The sequence below is a fragment of the Pseudonaja textilis genome, chromosome Z (assembly GCF_049901715.1).
Source record: "Pseudonaja textilis isolate UNSWEBS1 chromosome Z, rPseTex1.2, whole genome shotgun sequence".
NCBI classification, from domain to species: domain Eukaryota; kingdom Metazoa; phylum Chordata; class Lepidosauria; order Squamata; family Elapidae; genus Pseudonaja; species Pseudonaja textilis.
In genome coordinates, this window is record NC_142008.1 from 67,467,621 (window position 1) to 67,494,175 (window position 26,555).

At 35.6% G+C, this 26,555-nt stretch overlaps 2 protein-coding genes and 1 pseudogene across 5 annotated transcripts in view; 1 reads left to right on the top strand and 2 right to left on the bottom strand.

Moving 5' to 3' along the window:
- Nucleotides 1–26,555, bottom strand: part of AMPH (amphiphysin) — a 151,906-nt gene that overhangs the window by 13,042 nt on the left and 112,309 nt on the right. For all 4 annotated transcript variants that reach the window (XM_087918530.1, XM_087918529.1, XM_087918532.1 and 1 more), the window contains one exon: nt 8,149–8,301. In XM_087918530.1, the coding sequence (XP_087774656.1) occupies nt 8,149–8,301 (153 nt within the window). The remainder of the gene's footprint in view (nt 1–8,148; nt 8,302–26,555) is intronic.
- The window catches only part of LOC148124062 (uncharacterized), a 247,060-nt gene continuing 238,922 nt past the window's right edge, over nt 18,418–26,555 (top strand). The window contains exon 1 of the mRNA XM_087918539.1: nt 18,418–18,431. The gene's annotated coding sequence lies outside the window, so the exon portion shown is untranslated. The remainder of the gene's footprint in view (nt 18,432–26,555) is intronic.
- Nucleotides 22,513–24,288, bottom strand: LOC148124063 (uncharacterized; annotated as a pseudogene).

Genomic DNA, 26,555 nt, shown 5'->3' on the forward strand with positions numbered 1-26,555 from the left:
AATAGCCTGCTATACCTTTTTGAAGACTTGTACCATTTCAAGGGTCTCTTTTTGTCACAAAGAACAAGGAAGAAGACTGCTAAGGCAATCCAAACAAGGAAATGTGCTGAAAAAAAAGCTGATAGAGAAAAATGAAGATTGAAAGTGTGATTTTAGTCTATTATTGTATTGTGGGTGGCTAAAAATCTTCTGATTCTGACTAAAAGAGGAAGCCAATTTGAGAGATATTTGAAAGGTCTCTAAATAAAATATGCCAATTTGTTAACTAGTTGTTCTCTGATGACAAAAAAAATCCTCTCAAGGTACTTCTGAGATGCAAACATGGGAGAATGCTACAAACTATCAAGGCAACTTCACAAGTAGCTAAAAATGCAGAGGAGTTTATCGCAGTTTTGGAAGAACCGGATATTAACTTTCATTATTATCGTTCAAATGTAAACCTCTCAACACAACTGAAAGAAGAAAAAAGACAAATTTGGGACATTTTCTTAAAGGAAATTAACAGGATTGAGGGTCTCATAATAAAAAGAAAGGCCTACAAGTCTTTGATATTTCCAGAGAAGAAAAAGATTTTACTCCATGAAGATAAGCTGGAAGGAGTAACTTAAACTTAATGGGTTAACTGAAATCAGGATGAATTTTTCTCTGCTTGATATGTGCAACTGAAAAAAAGGTGTGACCCAAAATTTGAAAATGTTTTTTATAAATACACACACACACACACACACAATGCTTAAGTAACTCTTAAAGTAGGCAAAAGCTATTGAAAATGTATTTAAGAGTATCTATATTAAGAGAAAGTTAAAGAAAATTATGTGCCAGTTTAAAGAAAAACCCTGTATGTTAAAAAGGATGTTTATAAAAGGGGAAAATATGCAATAATTTGGAGGGAAGGATCTAAATGTAACACTGAAGTTCAAAGCTTGTACGTTAAAAAATCAAAGAAAAAGATGTATTAGAACATTTTGATTTTAAACAAGTATTTTTTAAAAAAAAGTTTAGTACTTTGAAGGAAAAATGTTTTCTTTCCTTTTTTTCAGTAAGGCCAAAGTATTTGAAATAATACAATAAATTTTGTAAATAAAAATGTTGACAGTTCACAAACATTACAAGCTGCAAATATAAATACATACTATTTTTATAGCAAAGAAGATAAAGCAGGAATGGTTAAATTGGTTATTTATTTAAAGAGGAAAATGTGCTATTATTAGTATAACACTTCTGGAATTTGGGCTTGTGAAGAAAAAAATGAAACTTTGATCTTGGTTTTGTTGATTAGAAAGATTTGATTTTATAAGAATGGCTAGTTAATTAATTAATGTGTAAAAGCAAAAAGTTGAGTTTGCAATGTGTTTATTTTGTATTGTGCCAGGAAGAATTGGAAGTTAATTCCCCTTTTCCTTTCTTTTGCTCTTCCCCCTTGTATCTCACACACTGTATAGGTCTGCCTCTCCTCTCCATTCAAGAAAGTAAAAGTTTGAAATTAACATTTCAAAAACAGCTTTTTATTGAAGGGAAGGGATTGCAGGACAAAAGAAGCAGGATCGAAAACTTCCCACATAATTGAATTAGGACAGGGGTCTGCAACCTTAAAACATTCAAAGAGCCATTTGGATTGGTTTCCCACAGAAAACACAGGGAGCCAACTTGATGTAACTCCCACCCAGTCACATGATCCCCCAGCCATGCCTACCCAGGTTTTGTGGCTCCCAGTTTTTTTTCTGTGGGAAACAGGCATCTCTCTGTGTGTGTATGTGTGTGTGTGTCTCCCTCTATCTTTCTCTGTCTCTCTCTGTCTCATCTATCTATCCCTCCCTCCTTCCCTCCATCTATTCATCTATCTATTTCTCCCTCCATCCCTGAATCCCTCCATCTATTCCTCCATCCCTCCATCGATTCCTTCATCCCTCTATCTTTCTATCCTTCTGACCCTCCATCTATCCCTGTATCCCGCCCTCCCTCCATTTATCTATCCCTCCCTCCCTCCATCTATCTATCCATCCATCTATCTCTGTTCTCCTGCCCAGCTTCACGTGTTGTGTGAATTCAACCACTTGGGCTGTAGAAGGGGAATGGCTGCAGGCAAAGCCAAGTGTTGGAGATCCATGCAAAATAAGGCAACTCTAACCTGGATCCTCCCCTTCCCTCTCCCTCTCCCCCGCAGAGGTGACCCGGGCAGCCTGAGCACAGCTCCCACCTCTGAGGTGGCCAGCAAGCAAACAAAGTTAGCTCTCCAGCTAGGAGGAGGCAGGGCTCCATGGCAACAGTGGAGCAGGCAGAGCATGCACCTTGTCCACTGCCATGATGGTGCTAGCTGGGAGGAATGCATGAGTGAATGGTTGCAGCTGTACTCGCCAGAGTTTGCAAGTGGGCTTGGCAGTGCTGTGGCAAGGCTGGGAGGGTACACACATGTGGGGAAATCTTCCTCAAGCAAGCAGCTGGGCTCGACCAAAGCACAGCAAAGGAACGCACGGGGTGGGTGGCTGTTTGCTTGAGGAAGGCCTTCCCGCACATGTGCACCTTCCCAGCCACAACACAGCTGGCCAGGGGGTCATGAGAGGAGGAGGGGGGAGGAGGACTATAACTAATCCCTGATTTGGAAATTGCTGTGGGAAAAACAAGATTGGATAGCTATAGGGAAGAATTGGATCTTTGTGAAATATAAATAGTTTTGGCAGATGGATGGAAAAGTGAAAAGATAAATACCTATTTTGCAGATGTCTGAAGAACATTTTTGTTTAGCTTGCTACTTTTTCCCTTTTTTCCCTTGTTTTTGGATTCACCCTGTAAACTATTGGAACAATAAAAAGCCAAGACTGAGGTTACAGTGGGCCTTATGGATTATAAATTGAATTGACTTTGATTTTAGCATTGTTATTTCTTTTTTTTTTCTTTTTTCCCTTCCTCTTTGTTGAATACTGAACTATCAAGGGCTGGGGATAAAGCAGGCACTGTGGAATATAAATATTATAAATATTAACTCACAGAATATAACAAACATTTTCAAGGACAAACAACTCTCCCCTTCCCTTCTCCATTTTTTGATTTTTTATTATTATTGCTTTTTTCTGTTCTCCTTTTTTGTTGTTTATTTTTTTGATCATGGACTGATCCTATAAACTATTGAAATAATAAAGAGTCAAGACTGGGGTTTCAGCCGGCCTTATGGATTACAAATTGAATTGATTTTGATTTTGGCATTGAAATATTGAGACATTGAGACACTGAGACATTGAAAATTGATTGCATCTGAATTGGAGGAAGCCAAACTTGTATATGGTTTCCTTCTTTTGATATGTAGGCTATCTCCAGAGGTGCGATTCAACCAGTGTAACAATTGGTTTGGTGAGTGTGCGCGTGCCAAACGTGTGCTTTGGGCATGGGCTCTGTTTTAAAAAGCCAATTTTAAACTGAATTACTTACCTTCTACTGCAGCCCCGGTGACTGAAACAGCTGAGGTACGGCAAACTGCTCTACCGTGCAAATCAGCTGTGCTAAAAAAAAAAAATGGAAATAAAGCACAGGAAAGAGCAGGGGTGGATGGGCGGGATATATTTTTGCATCAGCTTTTGAAGTTGAAAAACCAGATTTGCTTTTTCGCCAAAGTGATCTCTTTTTGGATTGAAGCTTCCTTATTGTTTTGGGTAATCTGTTTTTCCTGGTTTTGGGACTTGTTATTGGTACATATAGTTTGATGACTTTTTTGATTTCTAGTAAAAATATGTTGTAATGGTCTTCAACAGTATTGCATCCAGTGATTAGAAATTGCCAATTAAGGGATGAGAGATCGTTGTTTATAAGATCATAGTTGCCTTTTTTGAAGTTATAATTGGGGATTCCGTCATTGTAATGATTTTTGTGTGGACCTATGTTGAGACAAAAGTCAATCATGTTGTGGTCACTGTTGGAAAAGGGTTTTTTTAATTTGTATTCCATAAATTGAATTCAAACTATTGCAGAAGATGAGATCAAGGCAGTTGTTAAGTCTAGTATTTTTGGTTACTAGTTATTCCAGTCCCAGATTTGTTTTAGCATTGTAGAAGGTTACATGTATGGGTTCAGTTGTACATTTGTTTAGGGTCCAGTTAACATGAGGTAGATTGAAGTCACCAGGAAAGATAAAAGCATGTGGGCAGGGTGCTACCCATGTTAGTAGTGTATTTAGCTTCTTTGCATGTTTGATGTCATAATCAGGGGCTCTGTAACATAGTAAGAACTGATGTTAAGGATGTAGAGATTGATACAAAATAGTACATGAGAATATTGAATGATTAAGATTGATAATATATATTAATATCAAATTATATAAGAAAGTTAATAATACCACTGTGAAAATATTGCCATGTTTGGTTTAAAATGTAAGGCACCCTGGAACCACACTGTTCACACAATGATGTGTTTATAGAACCAAAAAAATAAAAAAAGGAAAAAAAAGATGAGAGTGAAAATAGAACAGGCAGAGTGAGAAGTAGCAACAGCAAAAGAACTCAGAGAAATAAGAGAAACCAGAAGTATAAGACCTATATATATATAAGAAAACAATGCAAGAAGAAACAAAGATGCTATCAGTCAATATAAATGGGCTGAACTCCCCTATGAAAAGAAAGAAAATATTTTTAAAATTACAAAGATTAAAATTGGACATAATATCACTTTACCACTAATATGAATCCAGCATGGTGCTCGCTGAAGTGCCTGAACTCCCACTGATGATCCCATCAGTGGTAATAAGTGGGGCCCTTCAAGAACCTAGCTGTTTCTGCAACCTTAAATACTCAAAGAGTCCTTTGGACACTTTTCCCACAGAAAACAAATCAGGATCTCTCTCTCTCTCCCCCCCTCTCTCTTTCCCTCCCTCCCTCCCTTTCCCTCCCTCCCTCCCTCTCTCTCTCTCTCTCCCTCTGTATATGTGTGTGCGTGTCTTCTCTTTCTGAAGACTGGATGGCTGGTAGGGAGGTGGGGCAATACTGCAGTCTCCCTAGCAAACCTGTATTGTGGCTGTTGCCTCCTGCCTCTGCACGTTGAGGAGGCTGAGCAACAGTGAAAAGAGTGCAGACCTCCTGAGCCGCAGGAAACGGCTGCCGGTGATGCCTTCAGGTGAAAATATTGCAAGGAGGAGGCTTGATCCCTTCCCTCAGGAGCCGCAAAGCGCTCACCACCCCTCTGGCTCCCGCCAAGCCTCCTCCTTCCCACTGGGCATGTGAGCACTTCTGGCAGGGAGAAAGAGAAGCATGGTGGGAGGAGGCTTGGTGGCTGCCAGACAGTGGCGAGTGCTTTGTGCTCCTGAGGGGAGGGGTGTGTCACCTTCATATCTTATAGTTGATTTCCTTTAAATATTCTACTCCTAAATTATCCTATTAAGCAATTATAATTTCCATCACCTAATATATTATAACATAAATCCCTTTTTAGACAGATTCTGCATGGTACTTCCCCTTTAAATTACTTCTAACCAATTTTAAGTTTAAAAGAAATAAAAAATAGATAAAATGGTAGAGATTAATTAATCATTTCAAACTCATCCTAAAGAAAAAACTGGTATTAATTCCCTTATAATCCTTCTCATAATTCATTTCAATCACATTTTATAAATCCTTAATATATATTAATATAATTCAATTTTATTTTACATATTTTTGTTTTTTATTTGATCTACCTGTTATCATACATTCCATTACGTAACAATCCCGTTTCATCTTCCATTTTAATTATATATATTTTCCTGTTTTCTAAAATATTTATAAAATCCCTTATCACCATGCAGAATCCTCTATTTTAGTTGTGATTTTAACCATTATCTCTGTGCCTATCAATTAAGCTATTCCCTTTAATTCTTGTTTCCCATATTTCTTATTTCCTGTTTCTGTTTTTTGTAACTTCTTTTCTCCTTTATTTTCCTCCTCTTTTTCTCACTCCAATTTTTGTCCCCTCCCTCTTTAATGCTTCCTTCTGTAATCCTCCCTTCTGCTCTTTCCTTATATTTTGTTTATTTCTCACACTGTTCCTTTTTCTGATTACTTCCTCTAATCTCCAGTTTTAAGTCCCTTTCCCCTTTTTTGAGTTTCAAACCTCGTTGTCTCGATTTTTTTTAATTAAAGATCACCTTCCCTTTATTCAAGTCTTCTTCCTCTGAAGCTTTTTGCTGATCCTCATAGTCCAAGACTGCCATTTCCAGGGATTTCAGAACAAAGCCAAATAATTCTCCTTTCACTTGCAATTATTCCTTCATATTTTTAGTTCCATTTTCAGTTCCAAATAAAGTTCTGCCATCTTTCAACATTTCCCAGTACTTTTAGACAACTAAATTCTATAAGATTGCTTCCCAGAATTAATTTCCAAAGTTTCCAAAATCATCAAACAATTCCAGAACAGTTTCTTCTTGCTTCTTTCTTTGTTACAAAGTTCCAAACTCCATCTTCACTTTCCAGGGGCTCTATTTGATTGTAGCAACATTTCATTTAATTTGTTTTTCTTTAAAAGTCTTTTAAAAGTTGACATTAATTTCTTTCAGCATCAGGTACTCTTTAGTATGTCCAAGTTCCACCCCCTTTTTTCAGATCTTCCCTCTCTTCCGTGCCAAAGCTTTAAAAATCTTTTCCTAAGAGTTCTTAAGTTTTTTAGCTCCAGGGTACCTTGTATTCAGATGTTAATCCTGCTTAGCCTGTTCACCCAAGCTGTCCTCTTCTCTCTACTCCTGCACAATCTTGTCTGGTCAGATCTTCCTCTTTGGGATGGCCATTTTGGCCATCAATGTATCCGCCTTCGGAGGGGAGTTTTATGCCTCACCAAGGAGGGGAAATGCGACTCCCCTCAACTCAGCTGGTGTTTTCTCCTTTCTCTGCCACCTCTACAGGGTGGCTTTGGCCCCAAATCAGGTAGATAGGGGCCCTCCAGTGGTAAGCACAAACTGAAACCACGGACGGTCGTGGATTCGGTCCATCAGTGTGGGAGTCTAACCAGAACTCAATAATCCAAAAGAGTTTTGATTGTGGGGAAATGAACAAACTTACATTAGAACTAAAACAGAAGAAGACTCAGATTATTATAGTTTGAAAAAATTGCTATCTTTGGATAAATAATAGAAACAAGCAATAAAATAAATAAGGAATGTATAGTTTAGAAAGATAGAGGTGTATATATATATATGTGTGTGTGTGTATGTGTGTGTGTGTGTTTATACATACATACATACATACATACATATATATGAACAATTAGGAGTATAAAATATGCACTGGAATAATATTTGAAATGTAAGTACTATCAAAATGGATTTTAATATACATAATATTTTCATTTTAAATATCTATATTGTATTTTGTATTTTAATGTTTTAAACTTTTAATAAAGGTTATTAAAAAAAGATAAGATCTAATAATATAGACACTCACAGGATTTTACTAGCATGTGGCTGAAACACCCACACATCTGCCTAATAGAAAAGTTTATTTAATGTTTTAATTTTTGCTGTCCACAGAGATTTTGACTGTTTGATATAAATTTATTAATTGACAGTTTTAAATAGTACATTATGTTTGCTGCTTTGAAAATCTTGTTAGAATGTGAATGGAAATATTGGAGATAGAATAGTAATATTAAAATTCTGGTTCTTAATGCAGGATTTTTAAAGTAATATTTCTGAAACTTACATTTATGTCACAATCATTATAGATAGAAGTTTATTATTGTAAATTAATCTGGAATATTTTACCTTAGAGGCTTATATTATTGATTTTTTTAAAATGACCATAAAGAATTTTTGTTACCTTGCTAGAAAGTGTGTCATGCTGGAGTTAAAAAAGATTGTGAAACCAAAGTAACACAATTTAAAATAATACAGGCTATAAACTTGATTTTTTTTCAAAAAATCTTCCATTTTAAAACATATTACACATCATGCATAAAGTCACGTTAGATTTTAACTTAAATCATAATTATACAATTATTCTAAAAACTATTGGAGTGATTAAAGAGGAATGTCAAAGAGAATTTTCAATACCTCAATTCTCAATAACTCACTCAATTATTCCTAGAATTCTTGGGACAAGCCATGACCAAACTGAAGATTTGTGGTAGAGTTAAGACCATGAATTTTCAAAAATACTGGAAGGGAAAAAGGGTAAAAAAAGATTTGTGCTTTAGTAGTACCTGGATGTTTTCTGCTTTTCCTTCTATGTAATCCATGTTGCTTTCAGTAACTGCTATTTCATCAGTAACAGCAACTTCACCACCTTCATTTGTAGAAGTGGCATCAACACACTCAGTTTCAGTAGGACTTTCAATTACTGAGTCCATCTGCAACTAATAAGAAAGGTAAAACTGTTATTCACATAGATCCTTTTTAATATCCAATCCTATAATAAATAAAAGAGTTTTTAAAAGAAAGTGCAGAGAAAATCATGGGATAAAGGTTTGCCTAATGACTTTCAATGAAGACATGTCTTTTGCCATCAATATACTATATAAAGAGGATGCCTCTCAGTGCCACTTGCTGGAAGGTATAGCATATATTTCTTCTTAGCATATGTAATTCTTCTCGTGGAGATTTATTTATTTATTCTTTTAAATAATAGTTTTTATTAAAATTAAGCTTTAAAAACATTGAACATGGTGGTCTTTTTTTAAAGTTTTTTTATTTTAACAACAAACAAAACAACATAAGACATACAACATAAAACATAAAAACATCATCCTTCTTCATAAATTTACAAACAATGTATCGGTTGATTTACCACTTTTTTTGTGTGCATCCATTTCCTAAACGCTAATATAATTATATTACATAATAACTCATATTATCAATCAATAATTGTATAACCCAATATCATCACTAAGAAATCATTTATCTATAATTTTATTAACTCATACTTTAATGAGATAACTATAATTTACTTAATTTATTTTGCAATGAATCGTAAGATCATACCAAATCTATCTTAATAAAGTTTTATAAAAATAATATAAAAAAAAATTATATCCTAAGTCTAAATGTTTTATTATTATGTTTTATTATCTAACCATTGATAAAAAAGATCCCAAACTTCATAAAATTGTTTATCTTCTTGTTCTCTAATTTCAAATGTCAATTTACTCATTTCAGCACAATCCAATATTTTCTTAATAATTTCTTCCTCTGATGGAATTTTCTCACTCTTCCAGTTTTTAGCAAATACAATCCTAGCCGCTGTTAATACATTTACAATCAAATACTTCAAATTTTTATTATATGTATCAGGTAAGATTCCCAATAAAAAAATCTCTGGTTTCAAGTCTATATGTGTCTTTATCATTTTTTCCAACCATATGCGAATTTTAGTCCAATATTTTCTAGCATCCTCACAAGTCCACCACATATGGTAGTATGAGCCAGGTATCTGATGACATTTCCAGCACTTTTCAGATTTGTTCTTGGGCATGGTGGTCTTTTTGACATATATCTCAGTCTTTACATTGTTATATAAGCAAAATATCATCCAACAATAAAACATTTATATACATATATACAACTATATACATATTTACATTTGATCTTTATATTGATTTCTATCCTAGACATTATGTTGCGATACAATCTCTTCTTAAATTCTAGTTCACATTTTTAGACTTCCTTTCATATCCCTCCATACATAGAAATTTTCCCATTCCTTCAATTCTAACGCCATACTGTTGTGGCTCCGGGCTTGGATTCAGCTCCTGTGACTGATATGACTTCAAGTGAGGAGGTCATGGCAGAAAAATATGAGCCGGCCTGGCTCACTGATTGGACTGATAACCAGAATGAGGAGATGGACATGACAAAGGACGACAGACCTGATGTATTAGAATTGTCAGGACCTTTGACCTCCTCTGGTTCCTTATCTGATCAACAGCCGGGAATGGCTGACAGGGAAGTTTTGAGAGAGTCTTCTAGTTGAGATGAGAACTTGGAAAATTTGTGGTTAAATGTAAAAAATAGAAGACGGTTGAGAAGGCAAAATCAGCTGGAGTGAATGAGGAGAGCGAGTCAGTAAATTAGCACGTTGCCTCAATGAGTATAAAAGGACACAGCTGGGCTGGTACATTTTGCCAGGAACAAAGTGACTATTTGAGTGAGGACGTTACAGCAAGAAGCTCTGAGACTGGAGATTTATTGCCAGGACTGGTTTGCCAGACAGAGTAAAGATTTATGCTGTGGTTTCTGCCAGCCGTTATCTTGTAAGACTTCTTTCCGTTTGATTTAATTGTGAAACGGCTGCTTTCTGTTTTGTTCGTTTGAATTTTGAGGGGAAGTCATAACATTATTGTTCCTGGCCCAAACAAACCATCTTTAAAGCAAGATGGATTCAAATCAACTGCAGCGTTTGGTAGAGCAGCAACAACAACAAATTAATCAGCTACTGCAAAGCAATGTGACGCTTCAGAGCGCAACTACACCATCTGGGAAAAGGAGTTGTTGGCCATTAAGGCTGCTTTTGAGACCTGGAGACATCATTTAGAGGGGACTCGGCACAAGGTAGAGGTTCGGACAGATCACCGAAACTTGGAACATTTGACCACAGCTAAGAAATTGAACCAACGCCAGATTCGGTGGTCGTTGTTTTTTGCCAGGTTCAATTTCTCCGTTACTTATGTTCCGAGTGGACCGAATCGGAGGGCAGACGCATTGTCTCGGAAGCCCAAGTATATCGGGCCCGAGGATCCTCTTCCTCTACGAACGGTGTTACCACCGGAATCCTTGGCCATACTGCAAGATCCAGTAGACTTGCGGGCTCGCATACGAGAGGCGCAACGATTGGATGCGTGGACCCAGCAGAGACGGAGGGACGTCGGACCTGATTCTCCATGGTCCATTGAAGAGGACTTGCTCGACATCGGGTTTATTATACGCACCTACCAGGTCGTTGAGAGCTCTCATCATGACACAATGTCATGATAACCCCGCTGCTGGCCATTTTGGATTTTATAAAACCTTGCATTTGGTCACCCGGACTTTTTGGTGGCCTCGGGTTCGTCACGATGTGTTCTCTTACGTCGCTTCTTGCGTCCAGTGTAGGCAAGTGAAAGCGGCATCGGGTGCGCCCCCTGGACTCCTCCAACCATTGCCAACTCCGGGCAGACCATGCGAAGCGATCTCCATGGACTTTCTAACGCATTTACCATCCTCGTCGGGCTTCACGACGGTGCTCATGGTAGTTGATATGCTGACTAAAATGGCTCATTTCATTCCCTGTCGGAGATTACCTTCATCCCGCACTACGGCTCAGCTATTTTTACAGCATATCTTTCGTCTGCATGGACTGCCAGATAGAGTGGTTCCTGATCGTGGGGTTCAGTTTACTGCGCAGTTTTGGAAACAGTTAATGGCAGCGCTACAAGTTCAGGTGTGCTTAGCGTCAGCGCACCATCCGGAAACTGATGGTGGAACTGAGAAGGTGATTGGCATTCTTACCCAATATTTGAGGTGTTTTGTTAATCAGCGACAAAGTGATTGGGCGAAATACCTCCCATTGGCAGAATTCGCTTTTAATAACTCGCAGCACACCTCCACTCGAGTAACGCCATTTTTCACGAATGTAGGTTATCATCCGCGCTTCTTCCCATTAACTTGGATGGATTCACCGGTTCCTGAGACACAAGATTTTCTGGAGGAACTACAAGCGGTCCACCGTTTAGTAAGGCAACAACTTGAACGAGCGAAAGAGGACTATAAACGGTTTGCGGACTGGTCACATCGAGCACCGCCTCCGTTAGCTGTGGGTGACAAGGTGTGGTTGTCCACGAAACACCTTCGGATCGATCGCCCAATTAGGAAATTGGACCATCGTTTCATCGGTCCATTCCCGATTGAGGCGGTTATCAACCCTGTGGCATACTGGCTCACATTACTGCTCTCCATGCGTATTCACCCTGTATTCCATCGCTCTCTTTTGGTTCCTGACTCCCCGGACTGTCCTCTGCGTGCTCCAGCTGGTACGACTTCCCCATCAACACCCCGTGAGGAGGCGGAGGTTGATGACACAGTGGTCAGCGTTACTGATTCGTGTTGGCTCAAGGGTCGTTTCCAGTATTTAGTCGGGAGGAGAGTGGATGACTCGGAAATTGGCTCATGTATGGATGCGTCTGCAGTTCATGCTCCAGACATCATTCGGGACTTTCATGAACGTTTCCCTTCGAAACCGCATCTGGATCGTCAGACCCGGGGGAAGGGCCCTGCGGTGAGGGATAGTGTTGTGGCTCCGGGCTTGGATTCAGCTCCTGTGACTGATATGACTTCAAGTGAGGAGGTCATGGCAGAAAAATATGAGCCGGCCTGGCTTACTGATTGGACTGATAACCAGGATGAGGAGATGGACGTGACAAAGGACGACAGACCTGATGTATTAGAATTGTCAGGACCTTTGACCTCCTCTGGTTCCTTATCTGATCAACAGCCGGGAATGGCTGACAGGAAGTTTTGAGAGAGTCTTCTAGTGGAGATGAGAACTTGGAAAATTTGTGGTTAAATGTAAAAATAGAAGACGGTTGAGAAGGCAAAATCAGCTGGAGCAAATGAGGAGAGCGAGTCAGTAAATTAGCACGTTGCCTCAATGAGTATAAAAGGACACAGCTGGGCTGGTACATTTTGCCAGGAACAAAATGACTATTTGAGTGAGGACGTTACAGCAAGAAGCTCTGAGACTGGAGATTTATTGCCAGGACTGGTTTGCCGGACAGAGTAAAGATTTATGCTGTGGTTTCTGCCAGCCGTTATCTTGTAAGACTTCTTTCCGTTTGATTTAATTGTGAAACGGCTGCTTTCTGTTTTGTTCGTTTGAATTTTGAGGGGGAGTCATAACACCATACTATCTAATTCAGTGCATTGAAAAATCTTTTCTATTATTGCTTCATCATTCGGTATTCCTTTTAACTTCCATGTTTGGGCAAATAGTAATCTTGCAACTTTAATAACATGAATGATTAGGTAAATATCTTCTTTTTAAAAATTCTCATTTATTATTCCCAATAAAAACATTTCTGGTGTATAATTTATTTTTAAATCCAACATTTCTTCTACCCATTGTCATATTTTGTGCCAGAATTGTATTTTCTTGCACTCCCACCACATATAATAATATGTGCTATGTTATTTCAATCATTTCCAGCATGTAGGTGGTTGAAAGCTATATGTTTTGGCTAACCTAGCAGATGGAAGATGCCATCTGTAAAACATGTTAAACAGGTTTTCTCTGTAGGATGTGGCTAATGTAATCTTTTTATTCTGGTCCCAAATTTGCTGCCATTGATCCAAATTTATGTTATAGCCAAAATTTCTAGCCCAAGTTAACACTGGTTCTTTAACCTGCTCCTCATACATTTTATAATCTAGTAAATAGTTATATAATTTCTTTTTTTGTTTCTTCTCTGATCCTAATATTTTATCTAATATTGTATCTTGACAGTTAATTCCCCATTCTTTTTTACTCCTTTCATATCTAGATTGTACTTGGAGATATGCCCACCATTCCAATGTTAAACCCTTCTGGTTAAGTTCTATTCTTTGTTTTGCCTTTTTCTGGTTATAGAGATTCAGACATGATATGGCTTCTGAGGAGGAGAACCAATTTGGAGTTTCCATATATCTTTGTAATCTTATTTTATTCCAAATTAAGATTAGAGCTTGTCAGATTTTATGCCTCAAAAAATATTGGTGTGTCGTATGTCTACTGGGCCACAAATACACATGCCAGCCCTGTTGTAAATCATGCCCTTCTAAAAGTAAAAGTCTTTTATTATCCAAATTTATCCAATCCTTAATCCATGTTAAGGCTGCTGCTTGATAATACAGTTCCCAATCCAGAAAGCCTAATCTCCCCCTCTTTCTTTTGTGTCTTAATTTGATTCTTGGTCACTTACTCTGCCACACAAAATTTAATGTTATTTTATTCAGATCTTTTAAAGAAAATTTCCCCTAATTTAATTGGTATATTTTGGAATAGAAACAAAGGTAGTATGTTCATTTGATTGCTTAAATTCTGCCTATTAATGATAATTGAAGATTATTCCAATTTTCTAAATCTTTTTTAATATGTAATAATTTCTCATAATTATCCTCCTTTATTGTTGAGCAATGTACCGAGATATTGATTCATAAATATTTCATTTTTGTACTTTTTGAATATCTAATAACTTAATGAGGTTTTCTTTTTGTTTGCTGATCATGTTCTTAGTTATGATTTTTGTTTTTTCTTTCTTTATTTTCAAACCAGCCACCATATTTTTCAAGTTTTTTTAATAATTTTGGACCTGTTTGTTCAGGGACTTCCAAGAAAAATACTAAGTCATTAGCATATGCTTGCAATTTAAAAATTTCTTTTCAAATTTCCAATCCTTGGATCTGGAGCTCTTGCCTAATTATTCTCTTTAAGACATCTAATGTATATATGAATAGTAATGGGGACAAAGGGCAGCCTTGTTTCATGCCTTTTTGTATATGAAAGCTACTTGTCAATTCTTCATTTAGTATTATTTTTTTTCTTGTTGTGTGTATATTGCCATAATTATTTTTAAAAAACTTTTCACCAATATCCATGTGTTTTAATTGTTGTAATTTAAAAGGGCCAATTTATGTTGTCAAAAGCTTTCTGGGCATCTAGAAATAACAGGGCTGCCTATCAATCGCTATGTTCTTCATAAAATTCAAGAGCATCTAAAATTATTCTCACATTATATTTTGTTTGTCTATTTGGGAGAAAGCCGTTTTGATCACTATGTATGAATTCATTTAAATAATTTTTAAATCTCTCAGCAATAATCGTTGTAACTATTTTGTAATCTGTATTTGAGATATTGGCCTGTAATTTTGAATTCTTGTCTAACCTGTACCTTCTTTTTAAATCAACACTATATTGGCCTCTCTCCACGATTTTGGTATTTTCCCTACATAAAACACAGCGTTGAAGACCTCTAATAAATATTGATTCAGGGTATTCTGATGTTCTTTGTACAGCTCTATAGGAGTACCATCTGGGCCAGATGCTTTGTTATTTTTTTGTTTGTTGATTGCCTTAGCTACTTCTGTCATAGTAATTCCTTCATTAAACATTGATTTCATAGCTTCTGGAATCTTTGGTAGTTTAGCTTTCCTTAAATAAGTCCTAATCTTTTCTTCTGAGTAGCTTTCGTTTCTTGTATATAATTTTGGATAGAACCTCTGGGCAATATCTTTTTTGGAGTTCTCGTCATAATATATATTCCCTTCTTCATCTTGTAGTTTATTCATTGTTTTTCTCTGCAATTTCTTAATTTTTGTGTCACCCAACATCCAGATTTATTGGTGTTTTCAAAATAATTTTGTTTGGTTAGTTTGATTTGTTGTGCTAGTCTCTCTGTCTTCAAAATATGTAGTTTATGTTTAAGAAGATCTAATTCACTTTTCAGATTTTTGTTATTGGGTTTTTTCTGGTGTAGTACCTCAATTTGCCTATGTTCTTGTTTTAATTTTTCTTGATGTTCTTTTTTTGCCTTATTTCTTTTTGCTGTATAGGAAATTGTTACACCACGTACGTATGCTTTAGCAGTGTCCCAGAGCAGCGATCGCCAACCGGTGGGGCGCAGCCCACAGGTGGGCCGCGAGAAAATTTTGGTGGGCCTCAGAGAAATGTCACCCCCTGAGCACTGCCCAAAGAAATTAATCCAGGCTGTGCAGAAACACAAGGCTGTGCCGCCCACATGGCCTGTGGGAACCCTCCCCGCCCATTCACTCCCTACCTGGCAAACTTGCCTGCTAAATTGCTATTTTTCCTTTCTTTTCTTTCCAACTATCAGCTGTTCTGCTGTGCTGGGAGATTTAGATTAGATAGAAAGCAGGAAATGGTTGCATTTCTTGCTTTCTAGCTAGTCTTTAGATCTTCGGCTCTACTTTTAAGCACAGCCGAACCTCCCTTAGGATTGAAGCTTCTATTATTCAGTGCACTCATGGCAAGTAAATTTTATGTGTTAGACTCAGGCAGCCGAAGGCAGATAGATAGATCACTGAATAATTCTGTGAGCAACTCAATCTGCCTGCCTGCTTTGCCTGATTTTGGGTAAAAGTTGCTCTTTTTTAATAAAAAAATTCAATATTTACATACATGGTGTGTTGTGAGTTAATTTTGTGAGTTTACTGGCTAGCAAATTTTATGAGTTTGCTTGCAAGCAAATTTTATGTGACAGACTTAGGTAGCCGATCACAGATAAATAGATCTCTGAATGAATCTGTGATTCTGTGAGTAGCTCAATCTGCCTGCCTGCTTTGCCTGATTTTGGGTAAATGTTGCTCTTTTTAAATAACAAAATCAATATTTATATAAATATTTATATTTACATACAAGCTGTGCCCAACCAGTCATATGACCACCAAGCCACACCCACATATTAGGTCACACCCACAGAACCGGTTAGTGGTCCCTGGGATTTAAAATTATGAATTTGGTGGTCCCTGAGGTCCCAAAGATTGGCGACCCTGTCCCAGAGAGCATGTATTGAAATATTGTCTTGTTTATTAATTTTAAAAAGATATCCAATTCTTTTTCCATCATTATATTGAATGCCTTTTCTTTGAGAATTGCCCTTTGAAAAGTCCATCTTGGTATGGCCTTATGTCCCTTCCACTGTAAACTTATGGGGTTATAATCGGCCCAGGTATTAGTCTCTATAGTCACTTTTTGTATTTCGGAATCTAAGTCTGTTGATATCCAGACCATGTCAATCCTAGACCAGGCTTTATGGCAACTAGAATAAAATGTGTAATAATTTTCTTCATTGTTCCTTTCTCTCCAAAGATCTATCAAATTTAGATCTCTAATCATATCAAAAAATGTTTTGGGGAGTATTCTTTTCCCCTCCTTTCTTGTATCATTATGTTTGAGGTCTCTTTTCCTACCTACAATTGCATTGAAGTCCCCACTATACATAACCCATCATATTCTATATCTCTGATTATGTTATGAAGATTTTTATAGAAGAGTTCTTGGGCTCCATTTGGTGCATATATTGAGGCAATTATATTTTTGTTGTTTAGTTTAATCTCAACTATTAAAATTCTCTCTTCTTTATCTCTGTAAATCTATTTTGCCTTAATCTTATTTTTCACATAAAAGGCCAGACCTTTTTTTTTAACTGATCTATTGATACAAACAGGTTCCTTAACTTAGGTTGTTCTAGTAGATGTTTGATCATTTCTTATATGGACTTCTTGCAAAGCAATTATATCGGTTTTCAATTTTTGTAGTTTAGCTAATATTTTTTGTTGTTTTATTGGTGAATTGAGTCTGTTGATATTTATTGATCCCATATTCTTCATCTGTTTTCTTTTCTTTTAAATATGTTTTTTATTAAGTTTCTAATTTTCAACATAAAGCATCAGTTTCAACAACATTCTTGACATCTATACACGTTCTTATCATAAATACCTTAATACATTGTATTTATATTTATCTAATATTACTAATTTTAACTATAATTGTTATTCCTATATTCTTACATGATTTACAAATTTACAATTTTATATTCTTAAGGCTTCTCACAAGTAAGTTTCTTGTCTTATTTTTTATTTCTGTTCGCTAACCAGTCATATCATTTGTTCCAGATTAGGAAATATTCAGAATCATCTCTTTCTTTCAATTTCAACGTTAACATATTCATTTCGGTGGCTTTCTGTTACTTTTTGTAATATTGTAATTTGTAATATTGTAATATTGGGAGTTTTTCATACCTGTGCAAAGGCTATTCTGGCAGCTGTTGTGATGTGTAACAATAGATATTTTATTTCTTTTGGTATTCTATCTTTAATAATTCCTAAAAGGAAGGTTTCCGGTCTGAGCTCAATCTCATAACCAGTAATCTCTTGTAGCCAGTTTTTAATTTGAATCCAAAATTGTGAGGAATGATAGTCACCTAACAGTTGGGTTGGAAATATATAAAGCAGGATAGTAATTTAATACTGTATCTTTAAGAGAATGCTGTAAGTGTGATTGGCTGAGGTTCCTCCAACAGCCATAAGATGGAGCCAGAAAACTGGTTTCTTTCTCCTTGCATTTCCTGTATTGCCGTATTGCCTGATCGTTGTTCGACTTGGATTGTTGTGAGACTTGCAACTGTTAGCAAACTCCATTTATTGAACTTTGTTTATGATACTTGACTTCATTTTTGGATTATCCCTGGACTGATACTAACTGCTTTAACCGTGTATGATTTGGACTGTTTGTTGGACTTTGTTTACCCGTTTACTGGAAGTAAAACCTACATTTTACTATTCAGTGTATCTTTTGAAAAGCTTTTGAAAACAGGAAAGGAGAAAAAAAGAATAAAAGGGCAGGATCTGGAAGGGAGGAGACTGCCTGGAATTAAGAAAGAACTTACAGCAAAATCTCAACAAGACTTCCAAAAGATACATTCTAACTGAAATATCGCAACAAAAACCCCAGGAAGAGAAAGTCGAAAAAGAAATAAGAAGATATAACTTGGGACTATTGGGATTACTTGATGATTTCTGGATTCTTGGTTATTGTTTTGAATGACTAAAATCAATCGGGTGGTTGTTTAAAACTGTTTAAAATGGCTCCACTTTTAGAAGAACTGAAAATGGAACTTAAAAAGTACAAACAAGATGCACAAGAAGGGAGAGGTTTTTTTGGCTTCGTATTTCAGTTTTTAGAAATGGAGATTTGGAATTATGAGAAACAAGAAATGCCTGCAGAACAAGAAGATTGTGACAAAGAAGAAGCTATCTTAATGAACAAGTAATCTTAGATGGGGAAAAAAGGAAAGGGGGAAAGAGAATGGAAAGTTTAAGATTGGGAAAACAACTCCCCCCTCCAAAATAGAGTGAAAAATAAGTATAAAATCAGAAAGCAACAGAAGAGGGAAATGCAGAAGAGAGAATTAGAACTAGAGAGATAAGGGGGTAAAAAGGGGAGGGAGAAGATGAGAGGGAAGAAAAAAGGAAAAGAAGTTATAAAGGACAGAAGCAAAATATAGAGAAACAGGGCCTATTTAGAGATAATGGGCGAAAACTAAATGGAAAAAGGGATTCTGCAAAGCTACATAAGATAGTATGGTTATATTAGAAATAGAAATAGTTTTAGAAAATATGAAACAATGTATGATTAAAATGTCTGATAAAATAGCTATCGTAATTCAGTGGAATGTCAATAAATAAATGTAACAAAAGGTATATTTAATGATTTATAAAACATATGTGAAGAGAAATAAGGGAAAAATTAATTATGGAGATTATATGTGTTTTTAAGGAAGTATGATATTTAATTGAAAAGAAGTGTTAAAGATGTTAAGATTTTAATGATTATTAATGATAGAACTGAACTGGAATGGAATGAGGGTTTATAATTACATATATTTACAATCTCTTTCTTTTTTTAAAAAAGAATATAGTGTGTATTATAAGAATGTACCAAGCAGAATTCGATTGGAAGTTTTGTATTATGTATTATATTGAAGGTCATAAACTTAAGGTATATATTGAAGTTTAAATAAGACTTGAATGGATGTAATTAAAAGATATAAAGGTGTCATACTCCAATTGGTAACTACAGGAGAAAATTTATTTAATGAGAAAATATGAAATTGAAACAGAACAGACAAAAGTATAAATATAATGATTTGAATTGAGATGAGATAATCAAAATAAAATTGAGGAAATTAAAAGAGGGAGAGAAACTATATAGAAAATGTAAAATTGTATAATATAGAAAATGTAAAATTGTATAAGATACGGAATAGAATACAAAAAGGAGCATGAAATTGAGTTTTGTGTCTGTATAAAGAAGCTCAACCCGGGACCATGCTATTTTCAAAAAAGATGTTTTGCTTGTATTTTGTATGTGTGAAAACCCAAATAAAACTTTATTAAAAAAAAAATTTCCTAGTCTCGGGGCATAGCCACCACATATGATAAAATGTACCGTCAACTTTCTTACTTTTCCAGCATTTTGGACTTGTGTTGTTGCCAATCTTGTTGGTGCTAAATACCATCTATAAAACATTTTATACATATTTTCTTTGTATGCTGAGGATATAGTTAATTTATAATTTACGCTCCATATTTTCTCCTATTCCCCTAATTCTATATAGTATCCAAAATTCTGGGCTTATGCTATCATTGTACTTTTCACTGTTTCCTCTTCCATTTTAAAGTCTAGTAAGTATTTATATATTTTGGTTATAAATTTTTGTTCCAGTCCCATTAAAATTTTGTCTAGTTGGTTTTGCCCTTTATCAAATCCAACATCTCTCAAATCTTTTTTTATATTTATTTTGGATTTGCAAATATGGCCACCAGTGAATTATAATTCCATTTTCCTTTAGCTCTTGATTTGATTGTAAATTTCCTGGATTATCTAATAATTCCCCATAGTTCACCATTTTCCTTAAATCTAATCTATTTGGATGGATCCAGCCATCATGGTATTTCCATATAATGTTTACTTTTAACTTTATTCCATGTTGTAATCAGTGAATCCCTTATTAAATGGTGGTTAAAATAGATATGTACATTACTTTTGTTCTCCCACAGAAATGCATGCCAACCTATCAGGAGGTCATGTCCTTCTAATGTTCTCTTATCTCTTAATTTCACCAACTCCTTAACCCAATTCAACACTTCTGCTTGATAATAGAGTTCCTATTCTGGTATTCCAATACTGCCTCTGCTCCTGTTATCATGTAATAATTTCATTTTAATGCTTGGCTTCTTGCCAGACAAACTTAGTCGTCATTTTATTTAATTCTGTAAAAAAGGTTTTCCCTAATTTAATCAGGATCATTTGAAATAAGTATATTAATTTTGGTAGGGTATTCATTTTCAGTATGGCTATTCTTCCTATTTCCAATTCTTTTCTAATTTGCTTAATCAATTTAACATAATTATCCTCTTTTAGTAACAAACATCTGGGAGATAACCAAATTCTCAGATATTTCACTTTTTTTTGCTATTTGCAGTTTCATTATATTTTCCAGTTCTTTTTTCTGCTTTGGAGTAGTTTTTAACTATCCTCTTAGTTTTGTTTTTCTTTATTTTAAGTCCTGCCACTTTCCTAAATTTTTCTGTTTGTTGTAACAATATTTGTCCCATATTCATCGGGTCTTCCACTATAAATGCCAAATCGTTGGCAAATGCCTGAACCTTATATTCCTCATTTCTAATTTTAATCCTTGTATCTCTGAGTTCTGTATGGTTGCGGCTAATAACACTTCTAAGGACAAGATAAACAGCAGGGGCGATAGTGGACACCCTTGTCTCACTCCTTTCGCAATTTCAAAGTCTTCGTGTGGTCTCCATTTACCAGTACACTCGCTTTTTGATTTGAATATATTTCTTGTAATGTTTTTTCTATATTGGTACCAAAATTCAATTATTTAATTTGATATAACATAAATTGCCAATTGAGATTATCAAATGCCTTTTGCGCATCTAAGAAGATTAAGGCTGCCTGTTTTTCCGGGTGTGCTTCATAGTATTCAACTGAATTTAATATTGTTCTGATATTGATTTTAATTTGTCTGTTTGGCAGGAAACCATTCTGGTCTGGATATATAATTTTGCTCAAAACCTGTTTCATTCTTTCTGCTAATATTGTCATAAATATCTTATAATCCGTATTTAGCAACGAGACTGGCCTATAATTCAAAATTAATTGTTGATCGGTGCCATCTTTTGAGATTAAGGAGAAGTATGCCTCGGACCAGGACCTCGGGAGTCTGGCTTCCAATAATTTTCATTGTATAACTCTAGTAATATTGGTTGGAATATTTCATGCAAGTTTTTATATAGTTCACCAGGTAAACCATCTGGATCTGGTGTTTTATTGTTTTTGTATCGCCTTTTGTAATTCTACCAATATTATTTCTTTATTAAGTATTTCTCTTTTTTCTTCAGAGATTGGGTCAGACCATTTCCCTCCAAGTAGTGTCTAATATTTTCTTCCTTAACTTCTTGTTTATAGAGCTCGCCAAAATATCTTTGCACAATTTTTTTTCCTCCTCCATCTGATAACACACCTTCTCTTCCTTATCCTTAAGTTGATGGATTAGTCTTTTTTTCTTTCTCTATGTTTAATTTATGGGATAACCACCTGCCTAGCTTATTTGCTGATTCAAAGAAATTCTGTTTAACAAATTTTAAGTTACGTGCATTTTCCTCTGTGGCTGTCAAATTTAATTTATGTCTAATCATCCCTATTTCTTTCTTCGCTTCCGTATTTTTTGGGTCTTTTTGGAGTTCACATTCAAATTTTTTAATTCTTTCTTGTAATTCATTCTATTTCTTCCATTTTTCTTTGTTTTTCTTAGCAATATACGCTATTGATATACCCCTTACATAGGCCTTTGTGGTGTTCCATAAATTTTGTAAGTTAGTGTGTTGTTTTAAATTAATCCTAAAAATATGTCTAATTCATCTTTAATTCTCTGACTGTATTCTTTTTCTTTTATAATTCGTGAGTTTAATATCCATCTCCTTTTTCTTTTCTTTTGTCCTCTCCAAGTAATTTTCACCAGATTATGGTTGGCCCATTTATTGGGCATTATTTCTACTGCAGTGATATCTTTCTCAATTGCCCCATTCAACGACACCATATCGATTCTGGATCACAATTTTTGTGGACTGGAGTAAAATGTGTAATTCTTCTCATTTAGGTTCCTCTTCTGCCAAATATCTTCCAGATTAATTTCTTTCTTTAAATCAAAGAAAGTTTTTGGTAGTATTCTCTTTTTTTTCTTCCTAATTTCTTCCATACTAACACAATCCTTTTCTACTTCTTCAATGGCATTAAAATCCCCTATTAAACAAATATTTTCTTCACCTACACTAATTATTTTATCATGTAATCTCTTGTAGAACTTTTGGTTATCATTGGGGGCATAAATCCCCACCAGTAGTAATTGTTTTGATATATGTTTATTTGTATCATTAAAATTCTGCCTTGTTCGTCTGCATATGCTTGTTTTGCATTTATCTCCTTTTTAACATAAATTGCTACCCCCCTTTTCTTTTGATCTGCCAATCCTGTAAAAAGTATGTCTAATTTGGGATATTCTAGACATTTTCTGTGTTTGGATTTGTACCTCCTGTAGGCATATTATGTTGACATTTTGTTTTGTTAATTTGGTCAATATTTGTTTTCTTTTAATCTGGGAGTTCAATCCGTTGATGTTTATCAAAAGTATTTTGATTTCTTCATCCATTGTCAATTATAGGATTACCTAAATCTTCTGTTGGTTCTTGTTTCTCTTAGTGGTCTTGCTCTTAGTCCCTCTCTTCTTGGATGTTCTCTCTCTTCTCTACCTTTTTCTTCTTGGTCCATCTCCAATATTCCTTGTTGACGATCTTCCTGTTGGTTCTCCTGACTCTTACTTTCCGACTCTTCTTTGTTGCTCCCTTCCTCTTCCATTTCTACTAGCTGGTTGTAGAATTCTTGTGCCTTTTCAATGTTATCAATTTTTACTTTTCTTTCTTGCCACATCACCAGCATTCCTTCTGGCACCAGCCATCGGAACCAGATATTTTGTTTGTTCAGAAGTATTGCCAGAGATCTATAATCCTTCCTTAACTCTCTCACCCGCCTCGAGATCTGTTTTAGGGTTGTAATCTCTTTTTCTTTGTACACCATCAGCTCATCCTTTGTAATTCTATAAACAATGTCTCTTACGTTTTTTTCTGGCGAACCTAATATGGACCTCCCTTGGCAACTTATTTTGTCTTGCATAATTTGTGTGGATTCGAAAGACCTTGTCTAGTTCTTTTACGATCTCTTGTTGATCCCTCTGCAATGCTTCTGCTATTAATTGCAACATTATGTTTCCTAGATCTTCATCCTTAGATTCAGGTACGTTCTAGAACCACAGATAAAATGCTGCATGTTCCATTTCAAGGTGAATTATCGAATCTTCCAAGTCTCTATTCATCTCTGTTACTTTTCTGTCCATCCCTTCCAATCTCTTATCTGTTTGTTCGGCTTTGATTTCTATATTCTTTATTTTTTGTTCATTCTTCTCCATCATCTGTTGAATCGTTTCTATCTTCTCATCCAGTTTTTGGATATTACCCTTCATCTCTCCCATTTCTGTCTTTAACTCTGTATGATTATTTACCACTGTCTCCTGCTTTTTAAGCATAGTTTCTTGGATGGCTGACAATGTTGCTTGCATCGTTTGCATATTAGCGGTGTTGCTTGCTTTTTCTATATTCAACATTCCTTCTATTGTTTTTTGGCCTGCTGGAGAAGCGATGGACACTGATGAGCCTGAAATCAGTTTTCTCCCTTTCAAAGTCATTGTCGTAATGCTGGTCATATTCTTAACTTTATTATAAATTTCTTCCCACTTTACCATTCACTATTTAGTCTTATCTTCGTTATCAATTCTATTCAATAACCCTAACCCTAACCCTTAATATATATCTTTCCACAGATCTAGCCTGTTATGTTATGTATCTATATTATTAGGACTAATTCTATCTTATATTAAAGTTAATATAGGTAGCTCACCAATAAAAGAAGATAAGAGGAAAAGGAAAATATTATAAGTAAAAAGAAGAAAAGAAAAACAGAGGATAAAATAGAACAGGGCAAAGAATAGATACAATAGGTTATCCTTATTTAGCTGTACGGTATTATTGTATTATATTGTATCAACTATATTATTTATCCTTAACATTAGAATTTAATTTATGTTAAGCAAGTGATAAATATAAATATAAAGATATAGAGTTAATCAGATAGTGATAATCAATCAATAATCATCCATATGACAATTCATTAATCTTCTCACAATTTCATATCATTTAAATTTTTAAATGCCTAATAAATTCAAACCTTAATCAAGATATTATTTCATTAATTGTTTTTAGGTATTGTTATTGTTATTGTTACAGTTATTGTTCAATTATTTTCCATTCACATTCTGTTTAGTCACAGTTTATTGCATCAGTTTCTCTTCTCTCTATGCAGTCTCAAATGGTCACTTATGTTCCTAAGTCCAGTCCTGTCTCTTCCTTTCACTGTTCTTCATTTTCAAATCACAAATCCATCAAGTTAAATTCCAAATTTCTGAACCCTCTGTTTTAATCAGCTCCAAGTTAATCAGAACAAATCTAAAGCATCAGTCAATCTTCTGTCCTCAAATAGATCGGCTCCAGTTCTCTATCTTAAAAGTTCCTTGCTTCCACCACTGGATCGTCATTTTCTGATTGGACTTTCATCCGCTATTTTAAGACTCACAGTTCTGTCATCTCTCCTCTGCTGTTTCCTCTCCTCGACTTTCACTTTCTGCCTTCTCCACTATCTGCCCAATCTGCTGTTGATGTCAAAAATGCTGCTCACACTCTGGTATCTTCCTCATTGTGTGAGAGTACCATGGCTTCGGACTGCCATTGAGATGGCCGATCTCTCACATGCAGGAGTAAATGAGGTCTCCCTCAAAGCTGCCGACTGTCACCACCGTCAAACTTCTTCTTGGGCTTCCCCACACCTTCGTCTTCCCCTCTGGGGTCTACGCGCCCTTCGCTGGGGCCTCCAAGCATGCAGATTGGGGATGAGAGAGCAGAACTTGCTCTTCTCTCCCCACACTGCTGCGGCGCCGCAACTGGAAGTCTCTTCATCTGTTTTCTTAATTGTATCTTGTTCTCGTACTTCTCGTAATTCTAGATTCCTTTGGCTCTTCATATTTCCTTCCATAGTATTCTACCTTATCTCCTTCTCCTCTTCTCTTGAGTCTTTCCGTTTCTTGTGGTCTTTCTTTTTCTTCTATTGCTTGTTCTGAGTCTCTGCTTTCTGTTATATCGCTTTCTTCTCCTTGGTCTCCTGAGTCTTCTTTAATATCACAGTGTTGCTTGTAAAAATCTTCAGCCTTTTCAATGGTGTTGAGCTTATATCTTTTGTCCTTCCAAGTTCCATTATCCCTTCTGCTGTTAGCCATTTAAAATTGATGTTATTTTTGTTTAATCTCATCATTAAAAACTGGTAATTTCTCCATAAATCCCTCATTTTTTTTGAAACCTGTTTTAAAACTATTATTTGTTTTCCTTTGTATTCAAGTTGCTTATTGCGTGTTCAATGTAAGATTTCGTCCCTGATCAATCTTTTAGTAAATTTTACGTGAACTTCTTTGGGGAGATGGTGTCTTCTTCCGTAACTTGTTTGGACTCTATATATCTCGTCCATTTCTGAGACTATTTCTCAGTCTCTAAAGCTCCCGCCAATAATTCGTTCATCTTTTCTGGTAAATCTTCTTCTTTTTCTTCTGTTATATTTTGGAGCCGAAGATATTGGGCAGCTCTCTCTGCTTCTAAGATCACTGATGTTTCTAATTCCTTGTTAACCAGGGCTAGTTTCTCATTCATCTCCACGAGTTTCTTTTCTTCTTTGGAGAGTCTTTCTTCTCCTTCTACTAGTTTCTGCTCATTTTTTAGTAATTTGTACCTGGAAGGCTTCAAACTTCCCATCTATCAATTGCATCTTTTCTTTTAATTCGCTTGTGTCATTTCTTATAACACTAATCTTTTTAAAGTCTTCATGATTTTTTAACATGGCTTCTTGATTTTT